The 21,383-nt window shown below is 35.2% G+C and overlaps 2 protein-coding genes across 8 annotated transcripts; one reads left to right on the top strand and one right to left on the bottom strand.

Annotated features, from left to right (window-relative positions):
- The first annotated feature begins 700 nt into the window (after positions 1 to 700).
- On the top strand, positions 701 to 12,156 carry LOC101204976 (methionine aminopeptidase 1D, chloroplastic/mitochondrial). Of its 4 annotated transcripts, none has more exons than XM_011651045.2 (11): positions 701 to 1,052; positions 2,385 to 2,534; positions 2,874 to 2,943; positions 3,571 to 3,799; positions 4,830 to 4,991; positions 5,095 to 5,136; positions 6,949 to 7,020; positions 7,169 to 7,248; positions 8,410 to 8,507; positions 9,139 to 9,186; positions 11,667 to 12,156. In XM_011651045.2, exons 2-11 carry the CDS (start codon positions 2,423 to 2,425, stop codon positions 11,810 to 11,812), a joined length of 1,059 nt encoding a protein of 352 aa, XP_011649347.1. In that variant the 5' UTR covers positions 701 to 1,052; positions 2,385 to 2,422; the 3' UTR covers positions 11,813 to 12,156. The 4 variants fall into 4 exon arrangements, with proteins under 4 accessions (XP_011649347.1, XP_031737422.1, XP_004148033.1 ...); XM_031881562.1 differs by having other exon boundaries at positions 2,369 to 2,534; XM_004147985.3 differs by having other exon boundaries at positions 702 to 1,052; positions 2,393 to 2,534.
- A 716-nt stretch (positions 12,157 to 12,872) lies between these two features.
- LOC101204731 (RNA-binding protein Musashi homolog 1) lies at positions 12,873 to 20,934 on the bottom strand. Of its 4 annotated transcripts, XM_031881559.1 has the most exons (15): positions 20,735 to 20,934; positions 20,386 to 20,550; positions 20,151 to 20,240; positions 18,655 to 18,707; positions 17,576 to 17,641; positions 17,437 to 17,502; positions 17,140 to 17,225; positions 16,500 to 16,545; positions 16,197 to 16,251; positions 14,970 to 15,046; positions 14,723 to 14,876; positions 14,513 to 14,637; positions 14,318 to 14,422; positions 13,867 to 14,031; positions 12,873 to 13,309 (listed from the first exon to the last, which is right to left on the bottom strand). In XM_031881559.1, the coding sequence occupies exons 3-15, from the start codon at positions 20,224 to 20,226 to the stop codon at positions 13,247 to 13,249; spliced, it is 1,137 nt and encodes a 378-aa protein (XP_031737419.1). In that variant the 5' UTR covers positions 20,227 to 20,240; positions 20,386 to 20,550; positions 20,735 to 20,934; the 3' UTR covers positions 12,873 to 13,246. The 4 variants fall into 4 exon arrangements, with proteins under 4 accessions (XP_031737419.1, XP_031737420.1, XP_011649346.1 ...); XM_031881560.1 differs by having other exon boundaries at positions 20,386 to 20,934; XM_011651044.2 differs by lacking the exon at positions 18,655 to 18,707 and having other exon boundaries at positions 20,735 to 20,923.
- Between the last annotated feature and the right edge of the window lie 449 nt (positions 20,935 to 21,383).

The raw sequence follows: 21,383 nt of genomic DNA, 5'->3' as shown, positions 1-21,383 counted from the left end.
AACCTGCTTATGATTCAACCATTAAATAGCAGACTAGTGAGAAGGTAGAACCCTTTGTTCAAGTCCTAGAAATACCACTTAAGGAAACACTCGATACTTACCCTAATGTCGAAAATGAGTGAAAATCCATCTTGTATTATTATGTTCTTAGCTCCCCACTCGATCTTGTCTCCAAAATTGTAGGCATATTGAATTGAAGTATTAACCACTATCATCCATACAAATCAAAAGACAGTTCCTCATGAGCATAAATTCATAATATAAACGTAATAAAAACTAATTAGTTGCATAGGTCATCTTATTGAAATAGAAACTTAACTAGTCAACGAAATTACATTTAATAGTTACTATTTCGTAGTCCGTCTTATATATGCAAACTCATTACATAGAATACCACACGTACATGTCATCTACACAAAGCGCGCGTATCAAGTACAACTCCATAATATCACAAAGTAACCAATCTCATTCATATACATAGATCCTTTAAGTTGTATCTTAAATATTGATTTTTGTATCTCTCTTCATATTACTCACGCAAGTCATTATAAGACGACGGTTAATTGGATTTAGGATTACTAAGAGAAGACTAATACAAACACAATGAGATACCAGTTATCTTCAAAGAAGTGAAGCTCAATTTAAGTATCCAAAAACCATTAACCAACTAAGAAGAGTGTTAGTTTCTTTCTTACCATCCGACTTCCATAAGCCATTAGAAAACTCCTTATCCATACATTCAGCTGCTGTTAACTTCTTGAAAAGAGACTTAACTACAAACATATAACACTTCATTTTGAATTTCTCGGTAAGAATTAAGAGAAGCACCTTCATTGTTTTGCACCTCTCAAATCAGATTTCTTCTCTTCTTTGCTGCCAAAATCCTATGAAAAACAATTAGAATTCTTGTCCTCCACTACATAAATACACATCAGTTCATCTTTGATTGCTGCAGAACTCCTCGGGTCGCTCGTCTCAGTCTGTATCAACACACTCCTCCTCTGTTTGCACCGCCGCACTGCTCCGTTCGTGCACGACAATACCAGCTCCAGGTACCATCTAAATCCGTCTCATGTACTTGTTTGCTTTGGGATTTCATTTTCGCTGGTTCAGTTTTGGTTTCAATCGGTTTGCTTTTACATAGATAAGTTTTTTATTTTTATTTTTATTTTTAATTTTCCCATGCTTACTTCTATGGTGGCTTCACATGAAGCTTTCCATCAATTTGTTAAAGCCCCTTTCTACATCGTCTTCCATGATTTTGGCCCTTCATCTCTATTGTTGAACAAAGGAAGAGGCATTTTTTGTTTTACATATATGACAAGTTTGCCCCCTCCCTTTTTCACATTTGATGTCCAGATAAAACCCTAATTTAAGCAAAGGGGTTAATTGCAACAATTACAAAAGTTTTTGGGATAATCGATCAAGTTGAAAGTAATGATTGTAATCGACCCCATGATCTAATTTAAGGGTGGTTTGTGCAATTTTCCCAAATAAAAATTTAGAAGGAAAAGAAGGTAGAAAACTGAGAACTAAATAAAAGCAATCCTTCAGTTTTATTCTTCAATGAACATCGGTTCTAATCCATTCTTTACAAAAATAGTCTGGTTACATTTGGTTGGCTCTAAAATTGAATTGACTATCGCGTCTAAACTACCCAATCCCCCTGGTTAAACTAAAAAAAAATTGTTCTTTTAGACACATGAATGATAAAAGATAACTTTGTGAATTTCGAAGTGAAGGTTAAATTCCTAGAATAATTGTATAGAGGTTTTTTTTTAAAGGGCCAAAATGAAAAATAGCCCTGAGTTAAAAACAATTGAGGTTTGGCCTTCCGTTGATGTCACAAATTACACTTATTCCTGCTTCCTTTCTCATTTTGCAACCCTTCCTTTTTTTTGTTTCTTTTCTTCTTACTTCTTCTTTTTTTTTTTTTTTTCATTTCGTTTTTCATTTTTTCCTTTGCCATCTTCATGTTCTTCCATTTTTATGCTTTGTTTCTTCTTCTCTCATGTGTTTTTTTATTCTCCGTTCTCCAAATTTTTCTTCAATTTGCAAATGCTAGAAAGAGGAACTAGGAAAAGAAAAAATTGAAGTCATGCCGATTAGGAACTAGGAAAAAGAACGAGAAGCTAGAACTAGAAGTTATTAAAAAAATAGTATTCAGGCACAGAAATTAGAAGGGAGAAATAGGAACGAGAAGAAGTTTGTAGCGGACTGACCTTGCAAGCAGATGGAATTATCTTGATATTATAAGACCATTACTCATCAGAAGTTTGAAGTTGAATTGTGAAACACATGGCCTCCATTTGGAGGCATCCGTACAAATTTCCCCAAATTCCTCACCTAACATATATTTTTCAAAAAGATAAATAATGTTGTAGTGTTTCAGGCTGAGCTTGGATTGTGAAAGAAAGCGAAAATGGTCGGAGCTTTGGTGTACGGAGAAGCAAAACTCTTCTCATCCTTTCTAGGAGTTGGTGCTAACCATTTCCTTCGCTCTCGGCTGCCTGTTCATCAACTCTTTAATCCAGGTATTCTTTTAACCTTCCTCCTCCATTTCCGTTATATATTGCTCCTTTTGTTCTTTCTGAATACTTGTCTTCTCGCTTAATTAGTTAGCAACTCTTTAAAATCCCCTGTTTCCTGATCTTCTCTAGTGATGATTTGTTGTTATGCCATTCCAATCCGAATTCAACATCCAATCACTTATTAATTACAGTGGTTTCTTGTGTTAATTCGTTCTACTTGTCTTCTCACTTAATTAGTTAGCAACATCCAATCACTTGCTTTTTATTTTTTTGGCTGCTTCTGTTTTTCTCTTAAATGCAAAATCTGGGTAACATCAAGGTATTTCTTATATTCTTTTGTAGGAAGCAAACATGTCTCCATGCAATTATCCAGGGCGCTTTCTGGTTTGACCAACCTCTTCTTCAGTAGAAGGTTTGGAGCTCAATAGTTTTTTGCTCTCGCCTTTTGAAATTTACGGTTATTTGAATCGGTAATTTTCACTTAGACTGCCCAGGATGTGAATTGTTCCTTAATTCTTATGGATACTCACATGACATTAAATTGTATTCATTCCTGATTTGTGGACTTCAAATGAATACTGTAATGACAATTTCAAGTTACATTTCACAATGTGCGGTGCACATGGTAGTTTATAATTGATAGTTATATAAGTTATGTTCCCCAACACAGTTGACGGTCATATAGTTAACAGGGTAGTAGGAAGATTCTCATTAACATCTTAGATGTCCTTTTATGTGCTTTTGCACATGTACACTACACAATGTGAATCTTGAAGATCTACACTCACACAGTTACATACGATATCTTTTATGAACTACATAGCTGTTTCGTTAGGCATCCTATTTAGATTTTTCCTTTGTGATACAGTTTCGGAAGGGGTCATGATACGTTTAGATATTTGACATGGAGTTGGAACTTTTAATGAGCATGCTTAAGAATTGTATTCATTATTGTTTCTTTTATTTAGTATATTTTAAACACTGGGATATGTTGATTTTCAGAAGGTGTCAAGTTAACTATTCTCGTTGAAATTGATAGAAATTTGGATGAGATGCAAAATACGAAACGTAAACGCCTAAGACCTGGAAAAATTTCTCCTCGTCTACCTGTTCCAGACAATATAACAAGGCCTCCTTATGTCAAATCTAAACGACCACCTGGAATTGCAAGTGGACCTGAGGTGCACGATGAGAAGGGTATAGAGTGTATGAGAGCTTCTGGGAGGCTTGCAGCCCAAGTTCTAGAATATGCAGGGACATTAGTCAAGGTATTTTTCTGCCTATTATGGCTGGTCGCTGAGTAAATTACATGTAACTATATGCTCTACTTTCATCTACAATTCTACTTTCAAGTGATACTTTGACTCTCTAAGACTCATTGACATTGGGGGTTGAAATCTAACAAATGAACATATTTTGGCAAAGTAAAATAGTGAAATCTGTCCCAAATAGATTCCAACCTCTGGTTTTTGTACTTATTATTTTGAAATATACTTGCTCCAGCCAAGTGGCCTAACAAAGAGTTGACATTACATCATTCCCAAAAAATCCTCAATCTTCTACTTTTCTGCCAAAAAATGCCTCTATAGAACAGTGGAGTGAAGCTACGTGCTTACTTCTAGTGTTATTAATTGGATATTTGAAGGCAATACTGATGAAAAATTTCAAAAGAGGTATCCTCCATGCACCATGTATGTCAATCATTTTAGGTGTGCCTTTTCTCAAAAAGGAGGAGAGCACTTAGATCATCTGTTTGTTCATTGACACTTGATAATACACTGAATGTGCATGTGGTGCCAGTTCCATCCTGCATTCTCTGTGGTGGAGCTCCTTGCTTAAATATCTTTGATTCCTTCAGTTAGTGAGGCTAAGAACATAAGGTTGAATGCTACACAAGCTATTTTGCTGGGATCTTTTGAGAACGGGAAATAGAATTGTTTGTGAACATGCCATGGGTGAAATGATGAGCTTCAAAAGTGAGATGTCTTAATTCTTCTTATTGGGCTTCTAACCATGAAGAAATCTTGTCGTTTACTCACGTTTTTGTTTAAATTGGGTTGAAGATTATTTTTATGATCTCTCAACTTTTGATCAAGTTTGACTATTTATCTGTACTACCTTTTTCAATTCCTTTTTTTTTTTTTTTCATTTTCTTATCCAAGGAAAAACAATTTAGATGTAACAGTTCTTTTTGTTATATTGTTTAAACTACTTATAGTTTATTAGTTCATGCTGCACCCATCTATGAATCACCATTATATTTTTTTGCAAAATTTTGATTCTTGCATCTATCGGCAGCCAGGTATTATGACTGATGATATTGACAAGGCTGTTCATCAAATGATAATTGATAATGGAGCCTATCCCTCACCTCTGGGCTATGGCGGCTTTCCAAAGAGTGTATGCACTTCAGTGAATGAATGCATTTGCCATGGAATACCAGATTCCCGAGCTCTTGAGGTCTTCTCTATGATTCTTAGTAACATCTACAAATTTTATTTATAAGTCAATTGCTTGTTTTTATGATAATGAATTGAGACGTTTAGATCTTTTTTTTCTCCAGGATGGTGATATTATCAATATAGATGTTACCGTCTATCTAAATGTAAGATTTGCAACTCTGAGCCTAACTTGTTTCAACAGATGCATATTTAAATATTTAAATATTTCATACTGGCCTTTATTTGACCTTGTGTGCCTATTTCTTTCATTTTATACACTGTGCATGAGAATCTAAAGTTATATAAGTTTATCTTTCTGTTTTTTTCCACAACTTCTTTCAACTATTGAAACGTTATCGGTGGAAGCAACAATATTCACATAACTCATCTTCAATTAGTAGATATGACAGCCTTTTCTTTTCCTCTTTTGATGGCTTGAAGATCAGAAACCTAATCTTTCTCATTGAAACCCCATTCTAATATTTCTCACTGAAACCTTAAAAGCTACTTTGGATCTCAAAATTAACCTTTCAAAATCTATTGGGGAACGCTGCATACATGCATATGCTTATGTCCATGGGTCTTAAGATTAACCTTACCTCCCAAAGTCTATGGTCACTTTATATAGGATATGTCCATGCTGCTAAACATTTTGTGTTGATTTATTATTATTGTTGTTGTTATTTTTTTTACCCCAGCATGTCTCTTGGGGTGAATTTTGAGGTTCTCTTCTCTTAGAACATGGTATTGTAGAAAATTGAGCAATTAATTTATTGTTGAAGAACAGTAATATTTTTAAAGACAAGTCGCTCAACCTCTTTAGATTTGGAAATATGTAGCTGTCTCATCCGTCTTTTAGCTCTTTACCTGTCTCAGGGTCCTAGGAACATTGGAAGGTTATCATTTTATGCACAAACTTTGTTGTTTGAAGGAATCACTTAGAATTTTGAATTGTGAAGTTTTTGCAAGAATCAGTTTTTTAACTGGCATTAACATGCTTTGCTTGGATAGACTGGAAGAGGTTGGTTCCCTGAGGGAGGAAATGTTGTCTCTGAAACTTGAATTTGAAGAGGTGATTAAAAGTGAGACTATTAGGTGAAAGCAAAAGGCTTAGTTTAAATGGGCCAAGGAGGGTGGCAGCTACTCATTAGCTTCCATGCATACCAATGATGAAATTTTTGTGAGAATTCATTGGTACTTTGTAATTTCATTACCATGTAGTCTGTGCCTGTGGTGTGAATATTTTTTTTCTTGCAAAGTAAAAGGACTACAGCCCAATTTATACACTCTAAAGTGACCATAAAAAAGCAATTTCAAACTCGATGGTGACTATCTATGTAGGCCATTAAAACTCTGAGTTGTTTGACAATTGTAGGATTAGACACTTATTTATGAGATTGTCCGAGATATTTGTAAGCTAGCTTGGACACTAATCATAATTGGGGTGAGAAAAAGGGGGAAAAAAGCAAAAAAAGAAAGAAAAAAGAGGAAAGAAGTCTTAAAAGGAATAGAGATATAGAAGGAACTATCTATGCATATGAGCCTAATTAAAGGGTTCTAATATAAAGTCTTAAGAATTTTGGCTTCGGCCATTGTTTAGAAACGCATTAAGCTAATAACTTCAACATATCCATGCCCATGAACTTGTCTCTTGTCTATCATTTTTGCATTCTTTAAGATTATAGGTCATACGTAGGGCTTGGGCATCTAAATAGGTATCCTTACTGCTGGGATTTCAAAGCAATCTTGATGTTCAATAGCTTATGATGATTATTGTTTTTTTAATGGGTGGCTATTGTAAAGTGTCTCATAAGCTGATATTCATACACTTTTTATCACTCATTAGATGGACGTTGATATTTAAATCTCATCTAGAAAGGTAGGAAAGCAACATCAATCTTTTTTCTGTTGTTTTAACAAAATAAAATTTTGTGGCTATTAAAACTATTTAAGCTATTTGAAATTGTAATCTGTAGGGGTACCATGGTGATACTTCAGCAACTTTCTTCTGTGGAAATGTTGATGATGAAGCCAGAAAACTTGTCCAGGTAGCTTTTTCTTTCTTCGTTTGTTAATGAGTAGCTATACAATTAGATATAGCCATGTTGTTCTCGATGTCTTTTAACACATAACTACTTGTCTATATTTTTATTAATATCTCTTTCTTTTGTTGCTTTTTTCTTCAATTCGCTTTAGGTGACTAAAGAGTGCTTAGATAAAGCAATATCCATCTGTGCACCAGGAGTGGAGTTCAAGAAAATTGGCAAAATAATTCAGTAAGAAAACCCACTTTGTACTGCTGAACCATATGACACCATTGATGATTGTAGTTTCAAGGTTTAGGTATGAATGATATTTTCTGTTACCTATCAAAAGAGAAAGGTAAAGGATTAGATTTATTTTCTACTCCGATTCCTTTTGTGGTTAATGCCTAGATGTGACATGATTGTGTTAAAATACCACAAATATGAGCATGTTCTAATTTAATAAAGACAGTTTTTGTCTCTGCTTTTATTTGGAAACGTGTTATGTTAGCTAGGGAAGTAAAATCTCTTTTTTACGAACTAATGGGAAAGAGAAGGGTTAAAGAATTAGCTGAGATTTAATTTAAAGAGGATTCTTTGTAGCTTTGGTAGTAGTTGAAGTTTTGGAAGTTAAGTAAGAATTGGGGAAGTTGGACGTTGAAGGCCTCAGTATAAAGTGAATTGGCACTTCCTTGATCTTGTTCCGGAGTTAAAAAGGCTATGGTAGCTTGTAGAGAAAATGAACAAGAGGGTGCGTTTATACAGAAAATCTCTGTTTTGATTAATAGCAAGCCTAGGAAAAATATTTCAGCTGAAAGAAGTTTGAGGCATGGCAATCCGTTGTCCCCTTCTCTTTTCATTATCAGTGATGCTTTCAGCCAAACATAATATTGTCAAGAGAATAGAATCATAAAAGGTTTTGAAGTAAGGGAACCTATGGTGTATGTGTTGCATCTATAGTATGTTAATGATATGATTATCTTCTGTTCGGGTAAGAAGAAAATTTTGAGGGGCAGGTGGCTGTGGAAGCCCTACGTGCTTAGAATTCATCGGGAAAAACTAGGATTTTAGGTAGTTGTGCTATGGGAGCTCTTTTGTGGCAGATTTGGCTGGAAAGGAATGAAAATTTTTTTCAAGATAAGTTTTTTCATTTAGACTCTTTTTGTATTCAAATCCTTTGTCTAATTATAGCGTCCAAGATGATTGTTTGCCCTGAGTGGCCCTTAGTGTCACAGTGCTTATATTAGTACGGTTATATTATTGTTAATTTTGGTAATGTTTCCTTTATTGTCTTTTTACCGTCCCTTACTTAGATTATCTTTGCACACTTGTATATATATCTCTCAAACCTTTAGTCATATATTAGAGTTATGAAAATCTCCTTTCTCATAATTCTCTGTTTCCTTAATCAAGTGACCATGCAGATAAGCATCGATATGGTGTAGTTCAACAGTTTGTTGGCCACGGTGTTGGACGTGTGTTTCATGCTGATCCAGTTGTTCTTCACTTCAGTAATTACTCCCTTCTTTAGATGCTTGCTTTTTTTTTTGGGTAAAAGAAACAATCCATTGATATGAAGGGGAAAACCCCAAAAGAAATAAATACTAATATGGATCGCCAATTTCTGACTAAGAAAGATAAACTAAAATAAGTGAAAGGTGTTTGCCAATTACTGAAGATGCTTGCTTTCAGTGTGCTTTTATTGTCATGCTGGTTATCGAACATGGTTTTGATCTTTACAAGTTCTTATGCTCGTGGTTATAAAATAACAAATAATTTAATAATGGAAGTGTAATGAAGTCATAAGATCCATATGAAGCATATGGTTAGCCTCTCTTTTGATCATAATGAAAACTGTTTAGCTGTGAAGAATAATCTTTAAAGAGATGTTTTATATCGCTTATGATAAAAGTTGAAAAATTATTTACATTGTGAAGAAATGACTTGTGTGGACGGTATGGTGGAACCTCATCAATTTATTTGGTGCATTTTTCTCTTTATAATTTGCTCAAGAAAAGATTTCCTGCTTCAGTTTATATGCTATTTTTGTTGTACTGTGAAGTGTGAGATGCTTGGATTTTTTAACCAAGCACACGAAAAAGTGAAATTTTTTAACCAAGCAAGATTTCTTATTCTTTTCAGGGAACAATGATGCTGGGCGCATGGTGTTGAATCAAACATTTACAATTGGTATTATATTTCTATTGGTTTTAACCTTCCTATATATTGTATTTATATATAATTTTTTCTCGGATGGTACTTGAAACATGCAGATGAAGTCCGCTATAAGTAAATTAAGTTATTGATGGAAACTTCATATATAAAGTGGTTGGATGAAATTGCATTTGCAATTATTTTTCTAGTATAATTTGAATCATAGTGATAGCATTATGATAAATTTTATTTCCATCCATATTTTAGTTCAACCAAAAAAAGCTGTTGGTATACCTCCTAACTAGAATAAGATTGGAATATATTGAAATATAGAAGATGAACTACAAGATAATCGAGTTCTAAGGCACTTGAACCTTCTCTCTTCAAACCCCTCTTGAAATTATGTCTACCTAAGCCCCAGATAATTCAACAACTACCTCTTATTTATATCAAGATATACTAACTTATTCTCTATCTAATTACCTTTATGCCCCTTACTCCCAACTTAGTACCTTACAAAATCTTATACCCTTCCTCTTTGTCTCTATCCTCTACCAATTTACTAGAGCCTAAACAATCATAATATTTTTCTCCCTCTTCTTGTTACCATATGCATCATAAACAACCTTAGTCTACATCAGGCAGGCTATTCCTTTTTTTTTAAAACGGAAACAACACTTTTCATTAATGAAATGAAAAGAGACTATTCTTTGAATTACAAAGAGATAAAGTGGATACAAGTACTACTACTAGAGATCAACATGCACACCTGACTGTCTGAACTAGGCACACCCATAGCACCTTCATGACATCCCAAAACAAAATATATCAATAACATTAGAGCACTATATGTCAATTGTCATGATGACATAATTACATAGCTTGAATGAAAGCATTCCAATTAAGACAAATATCTTGAGCTAAGTAATTTTGAAAATAACTTGGAAAGGAAGCATTAGGAGGAAGCTCTTAGTCTACCAATCTCAAAACATTATTTGTCTTTTCAAAACTGGAAGACCTTACCTAGTGTTTATATCCCGGCGAGCCGCTACCATTGAAAAAATTGCCCTTTTAGGATCATGACCATTTTAAAGGACCTTACAAAAAGGGGTATTTAAGGCTACATCTACCCATCATAATCTTATAGTAAGGACTTTAATGAGAAGCAATAAGCTCTCTGGTAGCCCTACTTTGTCTACTCCGTCTAGGTTCAGCAAATCATTAAAGATTCAGCTGAATCCTAATCTTAAATTCCATTGGCTGGCTTTTTAATACACAAAACATAATGCATTTCTCCGTCATCTTTAAGCTAAAGATGCTGTCACGCTATGAAAAGAGGCGCTAATCAGGAATCTTCAAGCCAACCATGTTCTCGTGACCAGTAAGAAGTGAATGCTGCTGGATAATATTTCTGAATTTGGAACTACCAACCTGTACCTCGCCATGCTATCATCACCTTGAGCTCCTTGGCACTTCGTAAATATTTTTCATCCTAGCAAAAGCAAGTCACTTCATCTTTTATTCTTCCAGCTTGAAACTCAACCTTTGAACAATCTTGTATAAGAGGTCGTGTCCCTGCGGATCATGGGCTTACCACTTGGGTCACTTTTTGGCAACTTCAGAAGCTTTATTGAGGGGGGGGGGAACTAATGCTAATTTATATATGGCAGCAGTCATCTCATTGATGATCATCACCTGTCAGAACTCTCAGTGGTCAAGATTTTAGATAAAAGAGAGCTCTTTATATGAAATAGAGAACGCCTAGGTCAAACTTCACTGAAATTTGGTAGGTTGGAATGTGGGGTTAGGTTTATCAACTCACAGCACCAAATTGATAGCATTATGATGATCTACATTTATTGTGGTATAAAGTCTAGTTTTTAGGCATTCAAAACTTATGGATGTAGGCGAGAAAAACTAATCACCATGAACTTTTCAACACTGAACTTTTAATGATGCAAACACCAACTTTTGTTGAGTGAATCACTGGTAGCTTCAATTGTATGATCGATTTGAGCCCTTAATTCTACAAATTCAACTCTTCTACTTTTCTTATTCTACGACTTTTAGATTCACCACATCAATCCTCTCCTTGCTCTAGAAAACCAATCGTCAAAGGTTTAATTTGGATTAAGCATGCAAAAGATGTTTCTTGACTGATCTAGGGCCTGTGTAATATTTTTCATTTCCAAGACTCAAACTTGCAAGGTCCTAGCATATTCTTCAACTACAAAATTAAACCTCTTTTTGTTTAATACAGTTCAAACTTCTTTTGGCATGCACGTCTTTTTTTTAATATTCTTGAGTATACCAATTTATGTGCATCTCGACTAATCTCATGGGGCAACCCGTCTGATCGTACAACATTTGGATGTCAAGAAAACTCTTAGAAAATTAATTGAAGTTGGAAAATATTCTTTTGGCATGTACATTGTAGGGTCATATTAAAATTCTTACCTTCATCATCTTGCGCCATTGCTGATTTCTTTTGTACACATTTTTGAATTATTGTGCAGAGCCAATGCTAACCATTGGTAGCATAAATCCTGTCATGTGGAATGATAACTGGACCGTGGTAACAGAAGATGGGAGCCTGTCAGCACAGTTTGAACACACCATCTTAATAACCAATGATGGAGCTGAGATATTAACACGGTGTTAAACAACAGTGAATCTCATGGTAATACTTTGATATTTCAATGAGGGGTAAAAAAATATTCCCCCAAGCCTTAGATTTATCACTTCCAAATGTACGTATCAAAAGCCTTGGAGGCACCATTAATTTTGCCATTGTTATCGTTAGATACGTTATTCATTGTAGGCCAGCGATTCTCAGTGTCCCTCCCGCATTAAGAAATTTTTTAAAGTTTTTTCATGGGACAAATAGTTGTACAATGTATTGAGTATCAAAGTTTGTTTGCTTCAACTTGGTATTTTCTCATTGGACAAGGATTGCCTTGACCTGATATTTGTCCTGATGATGGTTCTGCCCATAAAAGGGAGGGAGTCGAGAAATTTAGAACGAAGAGAGATATTGGAGAATGCTTTTTCTCGAGTACAGTTTCGTGTGCTAAATTGGATCCTAATACTTGTAAGGAAAGAGAATACCTCTACTTTATGTTTGGCTAAGAAAAATTAGAGACGTTTTTTTCTCTTGATATTGATAATACAAACCTAATATGAGTTGAGTTATAACCGTTTTAAAAAAATTGAATTACAAGTCTACTAAAGTAGTTTTAGTTTTATTGAGCTATTGCAACTAGTGGTTGTGTTGAGAGGAATCTAGAGTGTCGGCACTACTATATTAGGTTACCAATTTAATGTAATAATCTAGAACTTTAGGAAATAAAAGTGTCCAAAGGAAATTTGTAAAAGTTCTTCAAAACTACTTCTCAGATTCTCCTTAAATCACGGTTAAACTTCAAACTGGCAGGATAAAAGTTAACGCATTTAATTACCATTAAACACATCTACATAGGTCAAACTTCAAGATCAATAATCATATTTGCCTACAACTAATTCATTTCATCTCCTCATTTCTTTGCCTTTTCAACTTCTCGTGAAAAAACAAATGAAAGAAAAAAGATCCATAATCGTATTCTAGCAATACACATATACATCTTTTATCCCACCTTCGGTTTTTATTTAAAACAGAAACCTACAAAATGGCTTAATTTTAATTGCGTGAAATTTGTCATAAAGGCCAGAACAAGCAGAAGTGATTAGTAGTCACTGTTATGTGGCATTGGATGCCTCATGAATATAATTAATTGCCGGTGGAAGCCCAAACCATTCTAAAAAAAATTCGTAAAATGAGTTTTCTTAAAGCAGAGTTAGAGAAGAATACAACTAACTAATAACTTCTAACCAAGGGTACAAACAAACAACCAACCTACCCTCCAAAACCCTGAGACCTAGAATCCAACGCGTTTCAGTTAAGAAACAAAAAAAAAAAAAAACAAAGGAAAGAATGCAATAAACATACATCCAAAGATTACTCTACAAAGGCCAAAACTCCGAATATGTTGCTCATAAATAGGGCCGAGGAATTCATTTCTGTTGATTTATTTATAAGAATGAAGGTGGTCTACTCTCTTTAGTATGGCCTATACCTCCAGTCTGCTCTAGATGGTCTTCCACCACCAATTCCATAGCCCCACTGTATAAGAATAACAAACTAATCTTAGAAACAAACAAGCAAAACCACTCAAAAGGTGACTTCATAAACTCCTTACATTTTGAAGTACTTGTATTGTATTGTTTACTCGAGTATTTTTAAAATCTAAATGAATTCTCAAGCAATGCTAGTTGTATCATCAAACAATGCCATGATAGGTCATACCAAAAAATATGAGTGTTGTTTGTGTCAGCTTACCCAACTCAATTAATCTTATGAGACAACTCACCTAACCATACAACATTTGAGTGTTAAAAAACTCGTAAGACTTTAAATCTTAGATAGGTGAACTATATTATTGAGTTTCTTCTAAAGATTTTAAACTGAATAGTCCATCTCATGATACATAATTAAGGTAACGTATTGATAATGTACCAAATTAATCTCAACAGGGTGAAAGTATTTTTTACTTTTTGAGAAAAATGGATTTACGAGTAAATGTAAATATCACTTAATGTGGTGGACAACCTACCAACCACCACCTAAATTTTAGGCAACTTAAATATAATTCAAATAGGAAGCCAAACAGAAGCACTTACATCATCGAAGTCCAGGCTTCCATACATCCTTCCATAAGTCCTCATAGGCCCCACATAGCCGCCAAAAGAATCGGCAGCACTATTCATCATAAAAGTTCCACTGGCTCCAGATGCTCCAGCTCCAGCTCCAGCATCATCAAGAGGTGTGGCTGAATCAATAGCAACCTGCAGAATCCAACGGTGAGACTATATACATGATTGAAGTAAAAAGAATCAACCAACCCACCACTGAGAGAGCGTAACGAACTTAAAATGAGCATGTAATTGCACTTTAGAAAGTGTGTGGGTGTTTGTAGTATATGTATGGAATTCCAGTGTTTCATGTCCATGTCTACAAGCATGTATATATAAATTTGGTTATAAAAATAAAAACTCTATTCTACATATTCTACCAACGTTCAAACAGACCATTGTGCTTCCTTCTAGTAAGCAAAGTCACATGCACACATACCTGTTGTCCACAAATTTCATGAGATCTTCGAGATACACGATCTGCTACACCATCTTCAGCAAAAGTTACAAAACCAAAACCTCGATGGCCAGATCTTTTAGGATCCTATATTAATCAGTAACAACTGCATCTTTAGGCTTATATCTCTAATCAGTGGGTCTCACGAAGTCAGTATTAACTAAATCTAGTTTTTACCTTTGGAACATAGACATCCAATATACGACCAAATCTACCAAAGTACTGGCGGAGATCATCAGCAGATGCTTCTTGTGGGAGCCTACCAACAAAAATCTTTTTTCCCATCCCTCGAAATTCCCTTCCTGATCCAATGACAAGGTAAATCATCATAACAATGTTTACCCAAACCAAGCATCACATGAAACAAGGGTACTGTCGGGGACATACTCCCATAAACTGAGCCTGGGTGGTCATATAAGGTAGGAGCACCAAGAGCTGCATATCTTGTTGCGGCAGAAATATAAGCATTGTATGCACCATATCCACCCCCACCCCCACCACCCCCCTGCGGCATTTTCCCTATGGGCCTGAAATCATCATCCTGGAAATATAATATAGAAACCTTTAATTAGACGTACATATTCAATACTGATTGAAAAATATCCAGAAGGTAAACATGGTGTTCAATTCTTGCCTTGGGGGTTGCTCTATCAACAACCACATTAGAACCTCCTAATTCATGAGTATCAGCCATCAAATTTTCCACAGAATCTGCAAGATAAGAGTGAAACTTTTTGTCAATGTGAAAACAATGCAGATTGTCAAGAAAAAAAATTAAAGAAAAAGGAGGCAATATCAAGCAAAAGGTACACTAAAAGGGGCAAAAACCCTAGAGAGCTTTCCTCATGAAGCATGAAGAAAGTACAACCAAAAAGAGATAAAAATCAAAAACAAAAATTTTAATTTAGTCACAATGACACAAAAGAACTATTTAGAGTAGCTACCAGATGACAAACATTATGAGCAACAGTTTTAGCAAAGAACCAATGATTATGAACCATTGAGGTGGGTACATCCCAAACTTTATCCCAAGCACTCTCAATTCACTAAAACTCAGCTGCTTATACTCTCTAACTCAATGTTTCATAGAAAATCCCCTGAAAAAAGAAAAGAAAAGAAAAGAAAAATCCAGCCTAAAACAAACATGATGTTACATTTTATTTTAAAATTTAATAGTACACTTGTTTCAATTTACTGTCTTAAAAGAATATATAAAAGTTATTAAGATTTAGATTAAGCATTTACTATGCAATTTCACCTCAAAATTTATTGTTAATGACATAAGTTACTTCTCGTCTATTTATTATGATTAACAAATGTTCAATGCATGCCAATCAAATTTCACCAACTCGTAGTCCATTTGTACCAAGGATAACTAATGTCCCATACATGTGAATTAAACTAACATATATCCAAGTTTGGAGTGTCCAACATCTGTTGGACACTAGCAGTACACACATTATTCAAACTTCAGTGCTTTGTGCTTAATAGGAGTAGGACAAAATCATTGATGTAAAAGAAACTTCCTCCGTATGTGAGTATTTGGGTCAGCTTATGGGACAACTCGCTTGACCCTACAACATTTGGGTGTCAGAAAACCTCCTAAAATATTAAATCCTAAGTAGGTGGCCACCAACCCATGACCTCTTAGCCCTTTATCAAAGGGATGTTCCCTTATTTACCAATTAGATCAACCCATGATGGTTACCAATTTTTTTTTTCTTTTTTTCTAAACTTTAAGTTCAAGAAAAAAGTCAAGACACACTACAAGGAGGTTGACTTGTCTTACCACTTACCAGTAAGACTAAAATTGGCAACTTGAACTCTACAATCATATATCAATATACAAACATAATCCAACCTGAACTTGCAAAAGTGATGAAACCTATTCCGCGATGGGTTTTTGATCCCTGGTCCTGAATAATTAATCAAGTAAACGTTAAATAATGTCAGTAATACTTTATAGATTGTGCACATAAGCATGGGTGTTCCATATGCAGTCATCAAATCAAAATAATATTTCCCAATTTGCTTAGTACATGAACTCCTGATAAGTGAAAGTGAATAAAATATCCCTTCCTAATTTACTCTAGCACAAGACAGTTGGTAACTTGGTAGTACAACCACAGAACTATTTTCCCACTTTAGTGAAAAGGAACCGTACCTTTGGCATGTAAAGATCTGTTATCTCTCCATATTTCTCAAAATGACTGCAAGAAAATATTAAAAAACCATAAAATGAAACTTGTTTCTCTCCTAAGAAAAGAGTAGAACACAGACACAACATTACGAAGAACACAGTAATTAGAATATAAATTATCCTAAATATACATAATTTTTATCCGCAAGGAAATCTGAGGTTACATAGAAAATATTGCTCAATTTTACTCCCAAGATATATTATTTTGTCCAATATCACTATTTTTTCTAGATACTGTTCAACAAGTGATGGATAGAATAATATTACCATAGCTAAAATATCCATGTTTCATAGACTTCAAGTATAGAATGACTGAAAAAAGAAGGAAATGTGCTTAAGAAAGGGCCTGAAATTTTATCATTTATCCCCCTTAAAATTAACCATTCATCCCTAGTCTATAAGATTCTTCCATTTCAGTTCCAGAAATGAACAAGTTAGTTGATTTAACATTTACAGCTATCAAGATCATTTCCAGGGGTTGCATTTCAAGTCAAAACACATGTTTCAACTTCAAATATACTGACTGTGACAACCTCATTTTTCATTTTCGAATGGTCAAAAATAAAAGAAAAAGAAGGAATAGCAGAAAATCACACCAAACTACCTGCGGAAGGCAGCCTCAGTCACAGTTTGTGAGATCCTTGCAACAAAAATCCTTGTGACTCTCTTAGGAGGTGCTCTCATCTCCTCCTGTCAACAGAAAAATTTGAAGTCCACGTCCAATTCAGTTGTATGCATACACATCAAAACAAAGTACTCGCACTTCTTATGATATATTTATTTTTAAAAAAAAACAAACAAACAAACAGGAAGATAAAACAAAGACCACTCTGCATAAGGAAAATGTGCACAAGAGAGTCGGACAAGTAGAGAAGAGAGAGAGAGAGAGAAAGAGACTAACTTTAGGTGTGGCAACTTTGACTTCCATCATTCTGTTGCCAAGAAAGTGCTCGCTTGATAGTGCATTCTGCAACAAAGAGATGTTAGGCATAAAAAGACATCAAGTCCATCAAAAGAGAAAGTGATTAACATATTCCTACCTTAGCATCTTCGTCGGTTGCAAATGTCACATATCCAAAACCACGAGACCGACCAGTTGACCTCTCCTGACATTAAAAAAACATATGGCTATAAGATAAAAGAACTTGAAAATAAAAAGTTGTAATGACACAAAATTAGTCTCAAAAAGTATTCACTATCTTCATGCATAGAATCCCCCAGCAAAACAAAACCAATAAATATCATTTTTCATCAAGAGAGCAACTTTCATTAAGTAAGCGTTAACAATAAATAAACAAAACTGCAAAAGCTAAAAAACACATACACAAAAACCATAGCCCAACAAGAGCCACTAGAGAGAGAACTAGCTCGTTAAAAGAGTTCAAATTCAAGAGAACAAGGCCTAATGAATAATTTGGAAAATTTCTTAGAAGTAGACGCCTTAGGTCAATGGCCATGTGGCTTCAGAAAAAGAGAGGAGCCCTTCATAAGGCTCTACTTGGAGTCGAAGCGTCACAGACTCACAAAGTTAGGGTTGAACACTTCAATGATTGAAGCCAAAATTTTCTTTTTGGTAATGTTTTATGAAGAAACTAAAAAGTATACATAAGAGTTAAGAGTAATCATTTATCTCCACAATCTCTAAAAAGCTCGATTGATGGAAGAAGGATTAGAGTAATTTTGGTAAATCCGTAGGTTAATCCTTTTTAACCTCATTTATGTTTATTTTCTTATAATTAAGGACCCCTCTCCAATATTGAATACACTTTGATTGATAATGAGGTTATTGCTGTTTGATTCTTGGAGAATTTACTCCTTCATCCTTAGTCATTCCTAGGCTACATCGATTTGGTATCAGAGAAATCACTTTAGCCAATGTTGACTACCACTGGTGAAGACCGAAAAACTTTTGGCAACGCAGATCACAAGAGGAAACATCATGAGTTATGTTCGTTGTAAACAGCAATGCGTAATTACAAGGAGAAACCCTTTAAATTAGAAGGGCTTCATAAGATCATCCTTTGCAACACAACAAATATGTTTAGGGACAAAAGTTACTATCTTGGTAATGAGAAACAAGCCCATTCAAGCACACCCAATTCCTACACATCAACCCTACCGCAATGGAGGAGATGATGGAAGAAGGGATCAACATACAGCATATTGCATAACCTGAGAAAAATTATTCAAAATTTGAATTACTTTTCAGAGAACAACAAGAATTCAATCAAGGAAGAGTATTGTTTTGTATGACGCAGAAGTAATTCAACAAAATCAAAAATTCATTCAAGAGAATGAATTTGGGGAAGAACTCACATGGATTTTTCAGTGAAGAAAAAAAGAAAACAAATGTATGGATGAAGGTTTGATCTTGTAGAAGCCACACAAAGTCAAACATTAAATTTTAGCAACTGAAATCAAAGCCAAATCGAGAAAAAGACCAAAGTAGCAAGAATCAACATGAAATCAAAATCACAAGCATGGGAGGAGGTTTTGAAATAGTAGACAAGAACTTAAGTAAAGTAATTGAACAAAAAAGGAGGAGAATTTGAAGATGTTCAAGCAGAGGAAGAAGATAGCAACCATGCGCGACTCAATTCAAAGAATGGTGAGAACCCTAGACAATGTCTAGAGGGAAGATGATAAGGTCAGCAAGATTTTTTCCAAATCAAAGCTTGGATGACCCTATCCAATAGAGAAATCAAGGGTGATTTGTTGAGAACAAAAAGTTGAATAGAGGAGATGACGAAGTAAATTTCAGGTGCAAAGAGTTTCTCCCCAACGCCCCCATAATCAATCGACCTAAGCTCGTACCCATCCCCAAGCAAATTGGGAATTGTAACACTACAAGTCTAAACCCATCGAGTCCCAATTCCTAGCCTATAACCCAACCCATACCCAAAAGACTCAATCCATCATCCCAAAACACATTAAATTTTCCCAACATTTTTACTGAGTTTTCTTCACCAAGCGATTCTGCTGTAGGTGGTTTTTGGTTTGTTGAATTGGATGAATTTATTCTTGCAATGCTAAGTCTATTTGTACCTAAGCTGTGTTTCTCTGATGAAAAAAAAAATTGTACAAGATGTAGATAGTTGGTTTTGTAGCGCTTCATTAAATGAGTCATATCATCTTTTTAAAAATCAAAGACGAGTTTCTTTGGGGAGGGATAGAATGATGGGGGTAGGATTAGGGTAATTTTGGCAAATCCAGAGGTTAATCCTTTTTACCCTCATTTACGTTTAATCTCCTACAGAAAAAGGGTTCCTCGCATGAATTGAAATACACTTCGAATGAAAAATAAAGTTTCGTGATTTGGTTCTTGGAGAACTCGCTCCTTAGCTTAGTCATTCTTAGGCCACACCACATACATTCTCGAGCATTTCACTATCTTAATAGCCATAATACTATTCATTTTCGTGTATAGAAAAAAATTATTTAAAGTAATTTTTTATTTTGTGGCTTGGGCGGGCTTCAACCCAAAGGACCATTGCTGTAGAGTGAGCAATCACACTTCTAATAACACTAGGCTCAAGTCAAAAGCGTGCTTTTTAAAAACCATAGAAACAATGGATAAACGAATGTAGTACCACGAGAAGAATAGAAAAGGCAAACCTTCATAACAATACAATCCTCCAACTCCCCAAATTTGCTCATGTATTCTCTTAGCCCTTCTGTATCGACGTCCCATGGAATGCCAAGAACCTAAATTTCATAAAAGAAATAAACAGAGCAAATCAAATCGGTAATAAAAAAAAAAACACCTAATGGGGAAACCAGATTACTTAATAGAAGAAACGGCTGAAAAATCACAAAGACGTGGCTGAATAGGGGAAAAGAAAATACTAACCACCAGCTTCCGATCCATGATGAATGGGCGCAGGTAAGGCAGAGAAATTGAACCCTAAAAGTGAAAAAGTATATCACTCTCTCCTCCTCTTCTTCCTCGCTCCCTCGCTCGCTCGCTCAAAGACCCACGCTCGCTCACTCTCCCCAAATCTCTCGCACTCGCTCCCTGCACATGATAACAAGAAGAGGCACATCTCTTTCTCACACACAATAGCTAAATACCAGAGCAATCTCACCAAATTTATCATTTCTTTTTCCCTGTTTCAAATTCTTCTTTGCGAATAAAGCTCAAAATAACAAATCAAACAGACAAAAACAGTAGATATTCGTGGATAACGCGCTCAACTAACCTTTTTATCAAAATTTCTGAGATTTCAACAAAACCCTAAACGCAGATCTCCTCTCTCTCTCCCTCTCTCTCTCTCTCTCCCTCTCTCTCTATCTCTCTCTCTCTCTCGCTCTCTTTTTCTATCGCGCGCCAGAACGGGCTTTAAAGCCGTCGGGTTTCGCCCATGTTTAAGGTCCTCCAGTTTTGACTTTGGCAGCGCAATGAAAAGTTGTTCAATGTGATCCCCTACTACACCAACTATGGTGGTGCTCCATTCCACTTCCGCCACGTATCTCCCTACAATCCTATGTACCAGCGTTCCTCAATGACAAATTTGCACACCTAACCCATTTTGGAGGCCCAAAATGAAATTTTATTCAGTCAACTTACATATTTGCCCTTCCTTCCCTCAAATTATTTTCTTTTCTATATGATATGACCTATTCACCACCTTCCAATTCTTACCTCCGACTTCAATCTCAAAAACATTCCATCAACTTACTCCTGGAGTACCCAAATTTAGGGTAGGGAACTAGGTTTTCTTATAATCTTCTAATATGGTTCTCAATCAAAAGCCAATCCAACTCAAGTTCTTCCACTTGAAGTCTGACATTAATTGATTTAAGGGTTCAACGAATGAGTTTCTACTTTTCAAATTTTTAGGTTTTCCT

Source organism: Cucumis sativus, chromosome 2 (genome assembly GCF_000004075.3).
Source record: "Cucumis sativus cultivar 9930 chromosome 2, Cucumber_9930_V3, whole genome shotgun sequence".
In the NCBI taxonomy this organism is placed as follows: Eukaryota; Viridiplantae; Streptophyta; class Magnoliopsida; order Cucurbitales; family Cucurbitaceae; genus Cucumis; species Cucumis sativus.
Note: the sequence above shows the minus strand (reverse complement) of the source record. Positions and strands in the feature narration are given on the sequence as shown.

Excerpts from the sequence above, each read along its gene's own strand:
- LOC101204976 (XM_011651045.2), top strand. The coding sequence starts at position 2,423 with ATGGTCGGAGCTTTGGTGTACGGAGAAGCAAAACTCTTCTCATCCTTT. Across the intron at positions 2,535-2,873 it reads TCATCAACTCTTTAATCCAG|GAAGCAAACATGTCTCCATG; the intron begins GTATTCTTTTAA and ends ATTCTTTTGTAG. Across the intron at positions 5,137-6,948 it reads ATGTTACCGTCTATCTAAAT|GGGTACCATGGTGATACTTC; the intron begins GTAAGATTTGCA and ends TGTAATCTGTAG.
- LOC101204731 (XM_031881560.1), bottom strand. The coding sequence starts at position 20,226 with ATGGGACGTCGATACAGAAGGGCTAAGAGAATACATGAGCAAATTTGG. Across the intron at positions 16,546-17,139 it reads ACTGAGGCTGCCTTCCGCAG|TCATTTTGAGAAATATGGAG; the intron begins GTAGTTTGGTGT and ends ATTTTCTTGCAG. Across the intron at positions 14,423-14,512 it reads TGGATGTCTATGTTCCAAAG|GATCCTAAAAGATCTGGCCA; the intron begins GTAAAAACTAGA and ends TGATTAATATAG.